Here is an 18112-nt window from a genome sequence, read left to right on the forward strand (position 1 = left end):
CTCCTGGATGGCATCACCCTACAAGTGGAATAGGAGGTGAATGGGAGGGGAGGGTGATGGGGGGCATGAGAGGGTAGAAGAGAGAGAAACAGGGAGGGAGGGAGAGAGAACTGGGATGGATATGTAAAATTAAAAAAAAATACAGGAGATGGAAAACCAAACTCTGGTACAGACATCTGATGGAGTTCTCTTCAGAAATATGAAGGAGGCTAGCACCTCTGCAAGCAAAGCCCCAGACAAAGCTCAAAGTATTGTGCTGATGGAAACCACCATTCAGAAAAATAGCACCTCATGTGACTTTCATGCTTTCAAAGCAAACAATTTTTTTTTTTTTTTTTTTTTTGCAACAGAAATACCAATGGTTGCCTGAAACTATGGGTGAGTACCTGACTATACAGGTGTAACAGGGAAGTCTCTGGGGTGATGGGAATAGTCAATAACTTCATTGGAGTCTTGGTTACAAGGGAATCTTTACATTTATCAAAACACCAAACATTAAATGGGAATATTCTATTACATATAAATTATGTTAATTTTCAAAAATATTTAAAAATATCAACTAGAAATCACTTAGATTTGGTTTTAATGTATTTTCTTCAATCAGACTTATACTGGTAATTGATTTCTAGTTTTCAAAAGCAACACAAAACTTCACTGTAGCTCCACCAGTGTTAGACTGCTACAAATTCCCATGTGATTCAGTAATTTTTCCTTATAAAGAATTCCACAATTCACTTTACCCACATGAAAAACTTACTTGTTTCTAAGAGTTACATTAATGTTTAGACATAAATCATACTAATGAGAAATATGCTTACCGACATTTAAATATAAATACTGGGAATAGAATAATTGCATCTATCCATAAAGATATTAGGAGATGACCCAATTCAGTGAGCTAGTAAAAGCCTAAGTGCCAACTCCTGCCACATACAGAGAGGTGAGGGCCTTTGCAAGTGTTCTGCTGTTCCCAGAGCTACCTGTGAGGACATAAGAAATACATTGCAGAAGGCATAAGAAAATGCATGGGGAAGCTGCCAGACCTATTTACAGCATTGGCTTGTGTGAGGAAAATGTTCTCAAGACAGCTATAAGGGTGATTCGAGTTAAAAGTTGGAAGTAAGATCATTAAAGAACACAAACACCCCAGTTGATCTGATTATTTTTATTACTGTAAAAAATGGCTTTGGAGTTATTTTATTAATGAGGCATTTGTTAAATCAGACCACCTTCACTTCATAGGATTCCAAAGGCATCCTTATGGGAGGAGGGAGACAGAAAGAGAAGAATGGAGGCAGAGAGAGGGGGAAGGGAGGAAGGAAGGGAGAGGGAGAGAGAGAGAAAATGAGGGGGAGGGAGGGAGGGAGGAAGGGAGGAAAGGAAGGGGGCGGGGGCAGCGTGTTGAAGTGTCCTTCAAGTGTCCCTCGGCTTCTTCTTAAACACCAGCATCTTCTGAGGAGACCTCAACTCACTAAGACACATGACCAGCGCTCACGAATGCACTTCTCTGCTTCTCAGGTCCTGACCATCTGCATGATCATTCACAAACAATATGGAGAGAGCTAGCTCGGTGTTAGCACCAAGGCTGCAAGGCAGGAACCACCCAAACCACTCCTGAAGGATGGGACTAAGAAATGGTGGATGTTAAGGACTACCACAGGCAATGTGAAAGACATCTGCCCTCCTCCCGGAAATAGTCCTAATTAAATCTTTCACATGCTCTGGCAAACATGTACCACGTTCCCTATTTACTCTTCATATTGATAGCCTCAAAGGCTACATATAGGTCCATCAAAACTGGCCCTGAATCAAAGTCAAAACTAGAAAATCCAAATAGTGTCTTGATGCCCTGTGAGTACTAGTGAGTCACTTCCACGTGAAAGTTGTCAAACTGCGCAAACTCGAAGGTGTGCGTTCCGATAGCAGCCCAGCCATTCCCTGGGTATTTCACAGGGACATTTTCCCACAGGATCTTGCCGTTCAACATGCCAGAGGCGAAATAACCCTGTAAGAGAGAGAAATGTGTCCCTTGAAAATGTGGAAATGACTCCCTGCAGTCTGTCTAAGAATGTAGCTCAGACCTAGAACTGTAAAATACAATTTCATGTGTTTGAGCAAAAGTTTGAAATACATCAAAATTTACCTGAAATAATTAATAAGAATCACCTGTTTAAACAGTTCCCAAAATACATTAAACCTCGACAGTTGCTTATTGTGTGATGCTTTACTCTTTTGGCTTTTTTGGGAAGCCCACCACCCAGCTCCCAAATAAATCACATGCACACGCACACGCACACAGGCTTATTATTACTTACAGATGCTCAGCCTTAGCTCGCCTTGTTTCTTGCTCCCTTTTTTAAACTTAAATCTCGACTACCTTTTGCCTCTGGGCTTTTTCCTTTCCTTCTGTGTATCTTCCTTTTGCTCTTACTCTGTGGCTGGTAGGGTGGCTGAGCCTTGATATCTTCCTCGCCTTTTTTGCTCCTTTCTCCTTCTATTTATACTCTTCTCTGCAAGCCAGCCCAGCCTATCCTTGCTCCTATCTCTCTATTGGCCATTCAGCTCTTTATTAGGACCATCAGGTGTTTTAGACAGGCATAGTAACACAGCTTCACAGAGTTAAACAAATGCAGCATAAACAGAAGTCACACACACTCAAAATCCAACTCCCCCCCCAAAAAAAAAAGCCTGTAATATTTTCACAGCATTATTATGAAGCTTCCAACAAAAGTCCATTGAAATAACACTGTATCTGCACATACAGGTACTTTGGCTGAGTGAGAAATTTCTCCAGAGTTTTCTGGAGCCCAAATGCCTGCCGCAAACTGCTCCATAATTAAGGTCTCAATGAGGGACTGCACACTCAGTCAGAGGAGGAATTAGCCTTCGTTTTATCCTCCTGGTCCCCAGGAGGATGAGGAGTGTGTCACTGCAAAGGCAGATGGGATGGCTGCTCTTAATCAGAAGAGCGGTAGCCATGGGTTAAACAGAGCCACGGGGTGAAATGGTAGGGAGGAAGGGAAGCACACACAAGGCGAGATTCACCAGGAACCATGGAAAGAAAACAAGTACAACTTTCTCAGAAAGTGGCCTTTGCATTTCCCTTACTGTCTGGCACACGGTAAATTGTACATTTCAACCTTTATTACCACTACTGTGGTGCACAAGGAACACACACTCAAAAGCACACCAAGCAAACAGCTAGCCATTTAAACAAGCTACTTTCAAAAGATAAGGGCTGCAGAGTCAAACATTAGGTCACACCCCAGCACAAATCTTCCTGTCGCAATTATAATGCAATGCTCTTTAATTTTATGGATGGCAACTCTGAGACGTGGGCTCACTAAAATTCGTAGATTGTCCAGAAGAGCCAGGAACTGAATCCAAGTCACCTAGTGCCCTACATGAAGCCACAGACCTCTGCTCTACAACTACACTGCTGTCTTCATCCCAAAAGCACTTCCTGGACACTCCCTGCCACTTGTAGAGCAGTAAGTATTAGCCCTGGGCCAAGAGACACACATACACAAATCATATTAAACAGATGGCCACAGCGCCTCCTAGCCCTACACCCCAGGCACCAATCATCGCACGACTTCCCAGATGCTCCCTATACGAGGCCAGAACAACCACCTTTTGCAACAGCTATGAGGACTACTCATCTTGTTCTCTGCCTCATATATTCCTAAGCTCAAGCATCACCCACTTGGCACAGTCTTCTCTAACTTCCATGGTTAGGAAGTTATTTTATATCACATTGCCCCAAATTGCTTCATAACTATGTGTGTACTCATTTCCAATTACTGACTTAGACCAAAGCTCAGCTAACCCTAACTCCAGGCCAGCCACCTATTTCCATAGTGAACTTTCATGGGAATGTAGGCACACTAATCGTTTACCTCTTGTCTGCCATGGCTTTCCCATGACCACAGCAGAGTTGAGTAGGTGTAACTCAGGGCACACGGACCACAAAGCCCATCTAGCTCCTGTCTGGCTCTTCGGGTGAAATGTTTGCCCAGCCCTGAGTAAGAATGCCCTTATATAGCATGACTAATCTAGAAAGCACCTGATTTCCAAATCAGACAGTGGCAGACGTTGATTTACTCAAGGTCTCAAAACCTGTAGGTGGCAGAATTGGACCTAGGCAGAGGCCTTTTAGTGTTTCTCTCTTAACCTATCTGGCACCATTATCAGAACCAAGAAATTTTGGCTGGACAAGTCATAGGACCCAGGAGACATCCTACCACTACTATTCTACTTAACAAACCTAATATTAGGCCAACTCTTAATGCTTTAAGCCTATACCCATAGATTAATGTACCCTTCAACACCCATAAGAGGAGCTTAGATGGGGACTAACACATACACCCACAACTGGTCTAGGTGCAGAGAATGAGAGACGTCTAAATGTTCTACCCTAAATAGGGCACCCATATCACAGCCCAATTTCCCAAGGCTCAGGGATCGTATGGAAGAGGAGGCAAAGAGATTATAAGAGCCAGAGGCAAGGGACAACTCTCAGGAAATGGTTTTCTGGACACAGAAGGACAGCTGTGCAATTGTGACAGCATGCATGAGACCTGTGTGAGCTCAGCCATACAAAATCACAGCATGGAGAGAATAGATGGGCACAAAGCCCCACCCCTGGCTGAGGAGATACTGGCAACTGATATCCACAATGAAAGGGAAGGTAAGTTCTCTTAAAGCATGTGGCCCCTGGTAGATGGAACATGCTCCAATGAATAGTCACATCCCCAAGAGGACATGATCAACATAAACTGGATTTGCTAGACTTTTTTTTAAGAGTACACAAAATTGTGTGGACAGGAAGAGGGTGGATCTGGTAAGAGATGGGGGGTGAATACATCACAATATATTATGTGAAATTCTCAGAAGAGAATTAAATGCAATTAAAAAATAAATGCGATTCTTCTTCTAAATAGCTGTCTTCAATCATACCACATAAGCATTCAGGAACTATGCTTGGGAATACCCTATCAAAGAAAATTAGAAAAAAAAAATACGCCATTAAGAATGGTTTGATCAAGCAAACCACACCTCAACTAGATCCTCTACTCTATTAATAAACAGCTTAAACCTCAGAACTCTCGCTTTCAGGGGTTGAATGGTTACTGAGAAAAAAAATTTAAGTTCTTTGGATCTCAATTTTAATTTCTACTTACAACCTAAACAAATCTGAAAGGGCTACGTGGAACCAGTCACATATTACAAGACACTTTTTCTACAGAGCATCCTTTGGGAGCACTGTCAGCGATCAACCAAGGATGCTGCTGCTGATTTTCAGGTTTCCTTTATCCCACGGTTACTCTAGTATCATCTCTAATTATAAAACTGTAGAAAACTGTGCTTATAGTTTTAAAAAAAAAATGGTTCCAAGCTGTCAGAAATAAGCTTCTATGCTTTTGCATACTCCTGTTAGCTCTATTATACTCTTGGTTCAAGAACATTGAAAATAACAGTTCAGTTGTTCGCTTAACCAATCAGTCCTCAATCTGAAAGACAAAAACAAAGTTAAGAAGACAGTGGTCTAAAATGTCAACTACTGGTTCTCAGGAGAGTAACTCTGACCTACAGCGTCACCCTATGGGTAGATGTTTTAATGATTCCATAGCAGATGCCCTCTTTTCATCATTTGTCTTAGAACAGAAAGTTCTAGAAAGTTACGCAAATGTTTCGTCTCCATTCTTTCTCATCAGCAACACTCACCTTAATTTTTAAGGTGAGTGTATACCATCTTTTTGCTGTGATGTCAGCATGTCCTGAGGTGTATGTGATCCATCCACCTGTAACAAAGAAGGGATATCTCCACTGGCACACGTTTCAAACCTAAATCCCAGGATCACACAACTCAGGGAGGGTCCTAAGTGGCACCTGTACATAGTTAAATCTACCTTAACTACCTGAACCTTCAGTTTCCAGATCTACAATTGACTGTCATTCAGCCACCAATGAACAAACATGCACCGAGATTCTATTCTACACCACAGAATGTAAGGCACTCACAGTAGAATGAATGAGGTGCACTTAAAAACTAACCACATCTGATGTCCTAGTATGTCAACCCACAAATGCACTTTCATCTGGGGTAGTCCGAGACTACAAAAGACAGCCAGCAGGTCTGCTCACATGTAAACAGCATCAATGACAATAGGTAGAGACAGAGTAACCTAGTTTGGCACTTGTGGCATTGGAATGTCTGGAAGAAACCTAGGATCAAACTCCAACAGTGGAAACTGAAGATGCAGGTTCGAATTCCTAGTTCTAGGAATTTCAGCACTGACTAGTTTGGGGGGGGGGGGCTGTGGGAAAGGCAACCCATGTCTCTGGTTCTGCTTTGGATCAAAACATCATCATCAAAAGGCACCTGCTAGATAGGCCACACTATGACAATAGCCTAACTACCAGTTACTTCTCTATTATTTTATGTACAAAGCTGGGACAAAGAGCAGAAAACTACAAAACAAAAATTGCTGGCACTAACGTGACAAGTCACTAATGTCAAGAGACTGAGAATCAAGAAGTTGCCGACACAAGGCCTTGTGTCACTACAGCAGGCTGAGTTAAGTGCAGCTGGATGTCAACAGGCACCTGGGCCCCCGTTCTGCATTAAGAGCTGTTCGGTACAGGCCAGTGCTACCAAGATAGATGCCAGTGAGGAAAGGCGAACTCCTTCCAGTACTCTGTATGTCAGGGAATAGGACTCTCCATTTAAGGACTCTCCTTGATCTCCACAAACACGAATTCTTTTTAGCCTTTCCAGTGTCTCCTCGGTGTGTCCTTCCTCTATCACTCCTGCACCGGGTCTTCACAAACTTTCCCTCACAGCACCGCATGCTGTCAATGCCCTACAAGCTGTCGTTTCTCATTACCGAACTGCCCTCCTCCACACAAATTAAATAGCTGTGATTCTGGATTGCGTGGTACTTGCCGACACACGTCGAAATTCTTCCCACTAGACACACAGATGCAAAGTAAGTTCTGACCCATTAAGACGTGTCATTTACCCAGGTCAGCTGTAACTCTGTAAGAGCCACTGGCGTAAATCCAGAAGAAGACTCCTGTAGCAGTTCTCACCAAAATTCCACCTTTATTCACTCTCCCAGCGATGAACACGCCCCCTCTCTGAGGGGTCTCTATGTACACATCACACTGTACTGTCAAGTTGGTCCTGCAGAACGAAAGAGCCAGTTACCCTCTTCAGTTACAGCACAATCTGGCGCTAGCATGCAACCTCGTCAGATGCCCCCATCTTCAGTTGAGACGGTGAATGGCTAAGTCTGAGCTTGCAGTGAGAATGGGCATCAAGTATCTGCACTGATGGCTGTAATTTTACGTAATTAAACTAATCAACTTTGTTGACTCTTTCAATGGGTTAATGGACAGTGCTTACTGTGTTATGCACCGTAACAGTATGTTTCCTGTCTTTCTATACTAAAACAATTTGTCATTGTGCTAGTGTGATACCGAATGAGACACCTCTAGAGTGCATAAAGAAAGGGTTACTTACATTCCCATCACCAACAAAGCATGCAGCCCAGTCCAGGAAAGTCTGAACTTAAGCTGCTTTGAAGCCAGTGTATACATTTACATCTATCAAGATTTTAAAAACTCGCAAGTAAAGATCTCACTAAATATCGACTCTAAAATGACAGTCAGTTTGGGGGCTGGAGTCAAGACTCAGTGTCTAAGAGCATGGACTACCCTTTCAAGCGATCTTGGTTCAAGTCCCAGCACCCACACACAGTTCACAACTGTCTGCACCTCCAGTTCCAGGAGAATCGGTGCCTTCTTCTGGACTTAAGTACATATATGGAACACAGACATACATGTAGACAAAGCACCCATATGCACAAATATACATCTCAAAAAAAAAATGAAGGTAGTATCTTATGTCGATTCTGCAGCAAGACCTCTGAAATACAACTGAGAGCTTCCTAACACAACAATGGAGTCATCCCCACAGTGCCTAGTTCAGTAAGTCTGAGGTGGGCCCTTCAATATCAGCTTCCCTGGTTATGTGATGATGCTGGTCCACAAATCTCATTTTGAGAAGCATTTACCCTGCATAGGATGTCTGCTGGATACCTATCTGGACACAGTTAAGCACTGGTTATAGGCTTACTGATCCATGGGAGTGTACCAAGAGTGGGAAACTCTGCCAAGCAGGAACTATCAGGGCCTCTACAATATGCCCTCTACTGGGTTGGTTTCTTTTGAGGCATCTTACCAGGTATAACACTTTCCCTCTGAGACAATGCAACCATGCTAAAACAGCATCCCTGAAAACAACCCGCACTATGCTCAGCACCCACCAGCAAATAGGAAGAAAAATGCGCATACTGCCAAGTAATAAATCATGCAATTTACCTAAAGTATGACTAAGGATAGCAGAGTGCCAGGACGTTTGTTTTGAAAATGAGGTAGGTGGGTATTGGATCTAGAACCAATGTCCTTCACATTTCTCAGTCTCTTCCTAAGTGAATCGTGGGAACCTGAACTTTACCACACATAAGAGAGGAAGGGAAGGAGAGGAGAGGGAGGGAGGAGGGAGGGAGAGAGAACTTTTAGGTGTGTGTGCCCATGTTGTTAGTTATCAGAAAAATAGAAAATACTACCTAAAGGGGGCAAAACAGTAAGTTAGCACTCTAAAATCCCACACCTAAATTAAAGGTAAGGGTAAAAGTTTTATTAGTCTATTGTGTTTTAACTGAACAAAAAAGTGTAACTTGTATATTTACTATATATCTAAAGCAAGGGTTAAATTACTTAGCATTAAAAATTAAAGCTGTTTGCTTTTTAAGTAGCTTCCTACATTTAGCCAAGGTGGTGTAATTCTATGATTTGGCCAGAAGGTGGCAACACCAGCTCAACAAATCCAGTCTGGTAAAACAAAAAGCATTCAAATCACAAGGTCTGCAAATAAGTATTAAACTATAATATAGTATTATATTATATAATCGGGTCCAAATATTTCTACTCTTCTATTAAAGTTAAAACTCTCTCCCTAAAGTTGCTATCAAACTGGAATAATCTGAGGGAAGGGCATCAAAAGATTTTCAGTCACACAATTATGACCTGCCTATTAGGTTCTTGACACAAGGACTACTGCAACCTCTTCACTCAGAATGTACCCAATGTCACAAGCTTCTACACTGAGGGCATCTCTCTCACACACCAGTGGTAATCGCCTATAATGCTGATGGTGCTGGAAGCATCGGCAGCCCAGGTGATAGGTCGTTGATTGAGAACTTGGCGCAGGGTGAAGCGATGCTGTCCGGGGTCTTCGTTATTTGTGAAGTACTCAAATACACCAGTCTGATCAGCAAAATTTGGAGCTTCACTAAAAAATGGGTAATCTGTTCAGAACAGAACAAATCCTCTACTTAGTATCTCAGCGGCCAAGAACCAACCCCTTATCAGTTCTCTGATACCTGTGGTACACATGAAACACTTTTGAATGATTTTTAAAACTTAAATACATATAACCAACCATAGTTTAGATCAAAAGACTCGCGCGCGCGTGTGTGTGTGTATGTGTGTGTGTGTGTGTGTGTGTTGTTTGTGTGTGTGTTGTTTGAGTGTGTGATATTTGGAGATGTATATCCAAACAGTTGGCCAGATGCTGGTACCAGAGCCCAAACGCTTTTCTATGTCAAGCAGCTGAAAGTTCACGTCCTGCCGTGGGAGGGAATGTGGGACCCAGCAGTGAGACTCCATGTTGGGTGGGACTTGCAGTGCTGCCCCCTGCAGGAGGATGCGGGAACATTACTCTGGCAATGTAAATCTCTCTACAGCTGTCAGTTTGGGGGCAGAGTATAGAGCTACTGGACTCACCTTGAAACCTTCAATCCTACCAAACACCACTGCTTAGTAAGCAAATGCTGTTGCTTGCTCGGTCCTCTCGAGATACAAGCATGCCGGGCATGCTTTTGTTTGCAATTGGTTTCCCCAACTGCTCACCCTCCAAGGCGTCTCTAATCACAATAGAGCAGACCCTCGGGAAGACATGGGGTGAAACCCCAGTAAACAAAGAGTTGAAGCCCCACTATAGCACCCAATTCCCTGGCACTGAGACATGACATGTTACCCTCCATGTAAAAGAAAAGCACTCGTGACAGCCTGGGAGGCGACGAAAGTCTTAAGTTTCACCCAAAACAACTTAGAATCAATGATAGCGTTCATGCTCACAATGACTTCTGCATTTTTTCTGGAACTGAGAATTACAAATTCACCTCCAAGAGCTGGAAACATTAGCTATCCTCTAACCACATAAAATTCTACAGGCTACAAGGGTACTCTTGACTTCACGGCATCTGACAAGAAGAAGGTGCCCCACTTCACAGAAGGTAGGTGGCCAGGTGGCACCCGATTAGAAATTGCCTACCAACATTGAAATCATCCTTGTAGCTTCTGGGGAAGGGCTTCGACTTGGGAGGAGGACGGTAGCTGCCTTTGCGACCTGTGGTGAGAGTGGTGAGTGTGACCAGCTCATCCTCCTGAAGTTCCATCACAAAACTGCCACTATCAAGGAGCTGAAAGAGAAGAGGGCCCCACGCTCATGGCCAGGTGCAAAGGTACCAAACGGGAGGGGACGGCTTGAAAGAAATAACCCTACAAGGGCTTCCTGAACACTTGGGGAAGGCACAGAAATACCAATGCCCTGAACGCTTTTGCAGGGTGTTTTACCGGCGTGTATAAATGATACTTTTATAGAAAGGGTTTCACCAAGTGGAGGGGAAAGGCCGGGAGGGCTGGCTGAAAGTCTCGTCTGTCAGCCATTGCACCACAAGTACTTTAAAGCATGTATTCATTCAATTAATGCCACTCGGGGCCCTGCTGGCTTCTTCAAAGCTTTGCTAATAGAGCAGAGTGCACAAAGCCCCATAGACAACTCAACTGCTAAGCACAAGAAACAAACCCTTCCACCACTGAGAAGTAAGATTTAAAAATCTGCTCATCACATGCTCAGTGTTAATTTCAATTTGTAGCTTAGGTTTATGTCACACTTAGGATCCTAACAACTCAGGCTTTCTAAGTTTTTCATCTCATCCTCAAGCAGCATCTCTCAGAGGACTGCTGTGAGAATTAGGCCAGATGTTCCAGAAGGGCTTGCTTAGCTCACCTCATGTGTGGCCAGAGCATAGTTCCTGTGATAAGCACAGCCCTCTGGAGATATGAGAATCCCTGCGTAACTAATGTGGGTACCGAGCTTGTCCCCGTCTTTGAAACTTTAATAAGTTTCTATGTACACTGAACTAAAGGGTTTAGTATCATATTTTGGCTTTAGGGATAAAGAGATGGAGGGCCATGAATATCCAGTGTCACATTCTGGCTCACAATTAACTCCAGATAATTTTCCTTAGGGGGAAATCAATTTCATTATGCTGTTTCTAGTGAATTATTATAAAAGTAGAGAGTGTTCTAATGGGTATTTAATCATTGATATTGACTAGCTAATTGTCAGAATATTATTATTAAAAAATACAGCAGATTAAGTCAATTAGATGATGTCATATGCTTGCTTGGGCCAGTTCATTCTCTGAAACCTTCCCTGAGGAATTACCAGGTGCCAAATGCTTCTGGACTAAAAGCAAAATAAGGCACAGAGAGCCCCTCTCTCAAGGTAGCCAAAGTGGTGAGAGGAGAGTTTTTTGAGACCCACACATAGGCCTGCACTGGGCCAGGTGAGCGAGGGCTGAAGAAATTGACACTTGAGCTGTTCACAGACAGGAAGGAAGCCATTTTACAAGTTCACTGTGTGAGAAGAGGCCAGCTACTGAGATCTGCTGTCTTCTACCCACACGGGACAGCGGGGGTCATGTGATAGGACAACGACAGTCAGTTGGGGAATGTGACCTGATGGGGAAAGCTGCTGATCATTCCAAACAAAGGACTTGGGGCACACCACTCCAGCAGCAGTGTGGCCTGCCCTGAGACTCAGACTGGAGTCTGCTGAAACCATGGGCAGTTCCTGAATAATAAAGCGGAATGAAGAATGGAAACGGGCAGCGAGTAGAACAAGGAACAATAGTGAATGTGAGAAATACATAGCGGGCAGAACTGCCTATGGTCAACTGCCAGGGGACACAGACTGGGACACAGACCAGGACAGAGGAGGACAATCTCAAATGAGATGCACAGCTCTCACCTGGGCAGACAATGGTGGAGCATCCACCAAAATGAGCGAGCGTTTAAGGACAGCACAGCTCTGAGTGCACGAGCTAATCAATGTTAATCAGGATTCTATCTAAGACAAATACGGGGGGATTTTCATCTCTATTGTCCTGTAGCCATAAACTCAACTTCATCTTAATTCATTAATCAAATCTGTTCCTTTTGTAATGCCCCGAACATAGGAATCAAGTTTAACACTACCCATAGAGAATCCAGTTGTTTAAAATGAAATCTCTCCGAAGTTCCTCCAAGCTTGGTATACCACACCTGCAGCTCTTGTATTTCTCTCTGGGGACAAAACACAAGAAAGCATGCTTGAGAGGTTCATCATATCCTGACATTGATACCTCAAACGGCAGCAATGGCCACTGTTTTAAGTTGCAGAAAGATCCACCTCAAGGTTGAAACAGTAACACTTCTGAAAACAGGAAGACCAGGGTAAGCAACTCTTTCGTTTCCTACCAACACTAGCCACTACGCAGAGCAGGCACCAACCAGCAACAGATGCCTGCATAGAAGTTCCTCTAGAGCTGTCCTTTCTGTGTTTGTTTCAGTTGGGACACTTCAGAGAAACCCGAGGAAAATCAGCACAGCCCTAGAGACACTGCCTTACACTGTTAGGGAACCAAACCAGCCTGGATCTTTACAACACTGAACTGGGCATGCTCAGAAATGCTCCTGTCCTCTCCTTTTGAGTATGTGTTCTATGACCTTGTGTAGGTAGCCCAGGATCTGTCTCCTACCTTTCCTTGTTAAATCCCCACCTAAACCTGAGAATGCTTGGAAACGGGCCTGTTCCTAATGTGCTTTCCTCTGGGACTACGCCCAGGGTCCCAGAAGAGAACTGCCATGCTTCACTTTAGGAGAGAACACGGCAGACTATAAACCTCTCTGCTCTTAACCCTTTGTATTAACACCTGAGAATGTTGGCAAATGTCAAACAGAACTTAGTGCTGAGGCCTCCCTATGTAAGCATCTTTTTCAGCTTTTAGTTGTTTTTAAATGTCTTTACTTATTATTACCGAATTTCAGCTTGCTTTCTTCTCCCTTCTTGCATGTTATTGTCACCCACATAAAACTCAATGTCTCAAATGTAATTATTATACTCAAAACCTTTTTCTTCAAAGAATATACTAGTGTAAGTGCAAACATGCTAAGTGAATAAACTTATTATGTAAACACATAAGTGCCACGTTGACAATGACAATAATTCTAGAACATAAGAGAGACTCATCTTTTAAAAGAATACGGAAGGAGATGCATCTCCATGTTCACAGGTGAAATCACATGAAAAGCAACAGCTCCACATGATTTTAACTTGGTTAAAAAAGAGACCTCAAGTGGCACCTCAGGGCTTCTGAGCAAACACTATCACACGTAGCTGGGCAGTCTTAACATCTGGAGTGTCTCTGGATGTCTTTGTCATGTGCTATAGGTAAGTAAGGGGATGACATGAGTTTGCAATATAAAGACACATACAGCTTCGGGCTTGATTTTGGAGACAACTGTTCAGTAGCGAAAGGCCTACATCAGCACCACTTTCTGAAGCCTTCCAGCTTGCTGGAGCCTGACATCTAATCAAACACAGAATACAGCTATTCCACTCTCCGCTTTGTGAGCAATTCCCCTTTGCTAAGTATCAGAGAGACCACACTGCTTTCCGATTACAATTAGTAGATGTTTTGTCTTATTTCTTTTATTAATTTTGGTCTCTTAATTTTACGCATGTATATAATGAATTCTTGGTTTCTCTCTTAGCCTCTCTTATCAGCCCCTAGCCCTGCTAACAATTCTCTGGCATAAAAACTCATTCTATGACATCACTAGTAAGAAATTATACTGGCTTCTTCCATGTCAAATCTGATAAAAGGTTTAAAACTTTGGTGACTTCTGGGTATTTTTGCTTAATTAGGCTTTATTTTTTTGTTTTTTGGTACAGAATATTCTAAGCTTTAGTGCTTAGGATTTCTTCACCAGGAGGAGGTGGTGCACACCTTTTACCTAAGCACTCAGAGGCCTCAGGTAGGTGGGTCTCTGTGAGTTCGAGGACAGCCTGGTCTACAGAGTGAGTTCCAGGACAACCTGGTCTACAGAGTGAGTTCCAGGACAGCCAGGGCTACACAGAGAAACCCTATCTCAAAAAAACAAAAGCACAAAAAAAAAAAAAAAAAAAAAAAAAAAAAAAAAAAAAAAAAGAAAAAAGAAAAGGAGTATTCCTTAGATCACCAATGATAATCTCTCTGAAAATGACTTTTTAAAGTTGTGAAATACCCAAGCAGCTATATTGGGCACTGGCTTCTGTTTTATTTGTGGAGGCTGAGGATGTAGCTCAGTTAGTGGCAGGCTGGCACACGCCTGTAGGCCCAGTACTCAGCAGGTAAAGGAGGGATGCTCAGGGGTTTGTAGTCATCCTCCACTGTGTAGTGAGGTCAGCCTAAACCATGTATTAAAAAAAAAAATGCAGGAGGTACATGGCACCAGGCAGGACAGGTTCCATTTACACACAAATTCTTAATTCTATAAAGCGTGGCTTCACTTAATAATCAATGGTCTGTAATAGAACACAAATTTTCATGAAGTTTTAAAGCTTTATTTTGTTTCTTTGTTTCAGTATGTTCACATGTGTGACATTTGGAGGCCAGAAGAGGGTATCAGGTTCTCTGTAGCTAGTTATATGTAGTTGTGAGCTACTTGACAAGGAAAAGCAGCAAGCACTCAACCACAAATTTTGAAATCAAAATAAAAGATAAACATATGTACTTACCAACGATCCCTTTAGAGTGAAGGTAGCCAACTGTTGTGAGACATTATAATATGGTAGGTATGGCCGTATACACATAGAATGTTTATGACTCTGGCGGAAGAAAGTCATGTAAGTTATCTAAATAATATATAAGGTATTTTGTAGGGCAAACATTATGCAATCAATGCCAAAATAGTAGCATTTGTAACAACTTTGAACTTATTTCTAATTATAAAAAATACATTGCTAGCATAACTTAAATGAGTGTGTACTGTGTGTGCCTAGCCAAAGCTTTGAGTCATGGAATGACCCTAATGGTAACTTAAATACATAGAAACATATCCAAAGAACAAGAAACATAAATAAAATAAAATAAATATAATGGATGATATAAACAGATACTGTCCTATTACTTCCCTTTTAGAGGTGTAATATGTTCAACAAAAATGGGAAAATATAAAAGCTTAAAAGGAATGGAAGGACAGAACAGCAATCTTGCAACTGCCCAGGACCCAGGAAATTCAAGTCTGCAGTAGTTCTGAAAAAATAAGGTATGTAGGATAAATTCTGAAGCCACTGCTCAGATACAACTCCCAAAAGTATAGTGGAAAGAGTATTAAAGGAACAGAATGCAGCATCAGGAAACACTCATTAAATGTGAAAGAAAACAGCAAAGGAGGAATACAAAATAGAAACAAAATCATGAATAGTGGAAAACGAAGACCACAAAGCAAAAAGAAACCCAACCATTGCAACACACAGAAATACAAAATGCCAGACAAGATTAAGAAAAGCAAGATCTAACTATGTGCTATTGAAAGGAGACATGCCTTACATTCAAAGAAACTGGCTGAAACAAAGATTAAGGGAAATAAATACATTAACAGGTCACACACTCACACTCACACACACACACACAACCAATGACAAATAGTAACAGAGAAAATCGATTTTAAAACAAAAGAAAAGATATAAACAGAAAGAAAGTTTAATGCCAGAAGTCAATACATAAAAATATCAGAAATAAAAAACTAGAAAATCTCAAGATAATATAAAATAAAAACTAACAGAAGAGGGAAGAGAGACAAGTTACAATAGTTGAGATTTTACAATATGAACAGCAGAGAAATGAACACAAACAACCAAATGGATCTAAGAAAAAGTCACATGGGAGTCCATAGGCAACAAAGCACCTAGACTGTTCCAGTGCAGTGTTCAGCATGGCCCACATGCAAGGCAATGGCCACAACTCTCTCAAGGAAACCAGGCAACATGCTTTCCAATTAGAACAAGATGAAATAAAGCATCAAGAATGAAAGTTGAAAATTTACAGAAATACAAATATGAAGATACCTTGGTACAGAGCAATTAAGTAGTACTAGAAATCTCAAGAACAATAGAAAAACATACTTTGTGATCAAAAATGTTAAAACAAAATAGGAAACAGATAAACTACACTAAAGTATCACATAGAGAGGAAGTGAAGGCTATTTTCAAAGGAATAACTTTGCTTTCTACTTTAAGAAGCTAAACAGTTTCAGAAGTGCAAGCAAAATCCATAGGACAATGAATACTGGTGTGGAATACTGAAATGCAGGAAACGATGAAAAACATTCTTCCCTTGGAAATATAAATAACCCTTCAGAAGACTGAGAAGAAAGAGGCATGACCCAGGTAAGAACGAAGGAGAACATTCCTATTGGCTTTATATGACTAAAAAAGAAACTAAGCGAGGGATTCTGTGCCAACCAACAAAAATGACAGAAAAGTAGAAATTCCAAAGCCTCGGAAAACAATTACAACATCTGAACAGACCTACAATAAGTAAAAAGACCCTTAAACTAAAAACTAAAAACATCATAGATGAATTCTGCCAAACATCTGAAGAACACCAGACCTCAGACAGATTCTTCAGAAACATCCCAAATCACTCTGTAGGCTTAGTAACTACTCTACTACCAGAACCACCAAAAATCAGGAGGAAGGGAAATTCTAGTATCTAGGGAGTCAAATCCATCATCAAATATAAAGGATAATGTGCGATGTCAAAGAATGACTAATCTCTGCCATGCAGGGCTGGTCCCACCCACAGACGTCGCTATAATGCAGCACACTATGAGAGTGAATAACCACCAACAAAAGCAGCATGACCCTGCACTCTGTGAAACCCAGAACTCTGAATAAAAGGATTCAACGTGCTCCATGACAAAAGGCAAGCTCCTCAACCTGCAGTTTTACACACTGACACACCCAGCAGCTCACCGCACACACCACAGTGTTCTGTTTTGTTTTGTTTTTTTTTTTTTTTCTAGATCAGCAGCAGGGCAGGACAACTGGCAAACAAAGTTAACACAAGGCTTCTGGGATGATAAAGGGTGGGGGGGGGGCTACAGGGAAGGCTAAAAGGATCTTACTTAGTGTGCTCATTTAAACAAAAACCTCTAGGAACCCACAGAAAGAACAGTTGTGGGCACAGGATCAATACATCAGAATCAATTACATTTCTACACAAGAGAAATGAAATGCTAAAAATGAAATTGATACATCCCATTTACAGTAGGGTCCAAAAGAATGAAATACCCAGCAATATTAATAATAAATAAATAAAATGTAATGATAGTTTAATAGGTTTATTAAATAAAATTTAGTAAAAAGAAATATGACTTTTACAATGAAATAAGACAACATGTCATAGAGAAACTAAGTAAGACAAAAGACACCCCACATTTGTTGACTGGCACACATTCATACACAGAGTAAGGAAAATAGCAACTTTATATTATATGCTCGTAATAATTAGCTAGTCCTAAAATGCATATTGAAATCCAAAGGATCCAAAATAGCCAATCTTGAAAATGATTAAAGCTAGAAAACACTCCCACCAAACCCTCACTCAGAAGTACAGTAAGTAAGGTACAATGGTAACCATTGAGCATAAGTATAGGGGAAAAAAAAAAACCCTCAAATTTGTTACATATTGCTTTTCAGCTCATATGCGAAGATAATCCAAGTAGAAAAACAGACTTTTCAAGACCTAGTAGAAAACCAGCTAGGCACTCATACACAAAAGGGGTAACTCAACAAATGCTAAGCACCTCAAGAAATAACAGGGCCAGAAACCTAAGTGTAAGACTTAAAACAATAGCAATCATACCAAAAAAAAAAAAAAAATAC

At 41.5% G+C, this 18112-nt stretch overlaps 1 protein-coding gene across 2 annotated transcripts in view; it reads right to left on the minus strand.

The window, feature by feature from the left end:
• Positions 1-1814: 1814 nt before the first annotated feature.
• Positions 1815-18112, minus strand: part of Galc (galactosylceramidase) — a 41931-nt gene continuing 25633 nt past the window's right edge. For both annotated transcript variants that reach the window (XM_051196153.1, XM_051196154.1), the window contains exons 11-17: positions 14960-15049; positions 12397-12483; positions 10406-10553; positions 9197-9377; positions 7026-7189; positions 5728-5804; positions 1815-2005 (exon numbers count right to left, since the gene is read on the minus strand). In XM_051196153.1, coding sequence (XP_051052110.1) covers positions 1859-2005; positions 5728-5804; positions 7026-7189; positions 9197-9377; positions 10406-10553; positions 12397-12483; positions 14960-15049 — 894 coding nt within the window. In that variant the 3' untranslated portion in view covers positions 1815-1858. The remainder of the gene's footprint in view (positions 2006-5727; positions 5805-7025; positions 7190-9196; positions 9378-10405; positions 10554-12396; positions 12484-14959; positions 15050-18112) is intronic.

The sequence above is a fragment of the Phodopus roborovskii genome, unplaced genomic scaffold (genome assembly GCF_943737965.1).
Source record: "Phodopus roborovskii unplaced genomic scaffold, PHOROB, whole genome shotgun sequence".
Classification (NCBI taxonomy): Eukaryota; Metazoa; Chordata; class Mammalia; order Rodentia; family Cricetidae; genus Phodopus; species Phodopus roborovskii.